General features: G+C 49.8%; 1 protein-coding gene across 1 annotated transcript; it reads left to right on the top strand.

The window, feature by feature from the left end:
- The first annotated feature begins 249 nt into the window (after window positions 1-249).
- pou4f3 (POU class 4 homeobox 3) lies at window positions 250-1,509 on the top strand. Its single transcript, XM_059989880.1, has 2 exons — window positions 250-369; window positions 619-1,509. The coding sequence occupies exons 1-2, from the start codon at window positions 250-252 to the stop codon at window positions 1,507-1,509; spliced, it is 1,011 nt and encodes a 336-aa protein (XP_059845863.1).
- Window positions 1,510-2,012: the final 503 nt, after the last annotated feature.

Genomic DNA, 2,012 nt, shown 5'->3' with positions numbered 1-2,012 from the left:
GTGTCTTCAGTGGGAGATAGGTAGGCAAGGTTCTTTGTGCAGGTGAACGTGAAAAGGTTTTGACTCCTCGGGCTAATTTCCTGCTTTTGTGTGCGGCTGTAGCACGCCTGCGCGCCGCCAGCAGTTGTTGCTGGTAAGATGAGTAAGGAGCAGGTGGGGGAAGAGGCTGTGTCATTGAAATAGCTGGCAGGAGCAGGCACCAAGCGCCAACATCTATGTCAAGACTGTCTACCTGCAAGGTGTGTAATCATGATGGCTATGAACGGGAAGCAACAGTTCAGTATGCACCCAATTCTCCAGGAGCCCAAGTACCCGAGCTTGCACACCAGCTCAGATGCCATGAGGAGAGTTTGTCTACCAACCCCACCGGTACGTATCTGTATGATTACCGCTTTAAGGCACGGTTTTGACAGGCGCGGCTTAATGTTTTTTTCATGTCACCAGAACAATCGCGTAGCTCTTCTACCTCTTCACATGTCTATTCAGCCAAGTCTCTTGACTTCAGATTAATTTTTATGACCTGTGCTTTGAGGGAAGTTTTTTTTAACGAAAATGTTTTTTAATACGGAGTTGACAGAATTCCCCACTGACTGCATGTGTGTGCATTCTTGCCTGCAGCTTCAGAGCAATATATTCGGCGGCTTTGACGAGTCTCTGTTAGCCCGCGCTGAAGCTTTGGCAGCTGTGGATGTGGTAGCTCACAGCAAGAGTCATCACCACTTCAAGCCGGACATCACCTACCATACCATGAGCAGCGTCCCCTGCAGCTCCAGCTCATCGACCCTCGCCATCTCTCATCCGTCGACGCTGTCGTCTCACCATGTCCACCCCGGCCACCAGATACTGGACACCGAGCTGCTGGACATCTCCCCGAGTTTGACGGGTATGGCAGGACCAGACCCATCGTCGATGCTCTCCACGCAAGCCCACTCACACAACCTCAACACCATGGGGAATCTTCACCAAGCGATGTCCATGAGCCACCCTCACTCCTTCGCCACCCACAACGGTATGCCGTGCCTAAACGACGTAGAAGCCGACCCCAGGGAGCTGGAAGCTTTTGCCGAGAGGTTTAAACAGAGGAGAATCAAACTGGGAGTGACCCAGGCTGATGTCGGCTCTGCCTTGGCCAATTTGAAGATTCCCGGGGTGGGCTCCCTCAGTCAGAGTACCATCTGCAGGTTCGAATCCTTGACTCTTTCGCACAATAACATGATCGCACTTAAGCCGGTGCTTCAGACATGGCTGGAAGAGGCGGAAAACGCTTACAGAGAGAAGGCAAACAAGCCGGAGATGTTCAGCTCCAGTGAGAGAAAGCGCAAGCGGACCTCCATCGCGGCTCCGGAGAAGCGTTCTCTGGAAGCTTACTTTGCCATCCAGCCCCGTCCCTCCTCAGAGAAAATCGCAGCGATCGCAGAGAAGTTAGACCTTAAGAAAAATGTGGTAAGGGTCTGGTTTTGTAATCAAAGACAGAAGCAGAAGCGGATGAAATACTCAGCAAATCACTGACCGGCTGGCGTAGGGAGATAGCAAACAGACTGGAATGTTCAATGTCTTCGCTAAGGACTTAAGCCATGGACCTTAGATCAAACTAACTTCCTACACTCCTAAAACAACAAACTCAGAGAAAGCCCCGGTGTGTATCGAGGGTCACTTTGGAAGGATGTGCGACAGATAACTCTGTTTAGCGGTTCTCTGCTCCCCGCCCTCCTCTCCTTGGGAAAACAATGATCTTCGCTCCGTCCGTCCACGAGTTCGATCCAAGATCCCAGATTTTCTCATTTCCTTCCTGATTTCCAAAAAAAAACCCACGATCAAACTTAAATCCCAAGAGTTGTCACGGATATTCGAGTGAAAATGAGTTTCAGCACTTCGGTTTTAATAGTATCCTTAATCTATTTTTCCTGAGGTAATTGCACTGCTAAATTAATATTTAATGTTATTTGTTTCCTGGGTTATTAAAACAAAACGAGAGCTGCCACTGCGAGACTAACACGCCGTGTCTGTCACTC

The sequence above is a fragment of the Hypanus sabinus genome, chromosome 15, assembly GCF_030144855.1.
Source record: "Hypanus sabinus isolate sHypSab1 chromosome 15, sHypSab1.hap1, whole genome shotgun sequence".
Lineage (NCBI taxonomy): Eukaryota > Metazoa > Chordata > Chondrichthyes > Myliobatiformes > Dasyatidae > Hypanus > Hypanus sabinus.
Note: the sequence above shows the minus strand (reverse complement) of the source record. Positions and strands in the feature narration are given on the sequence as shown.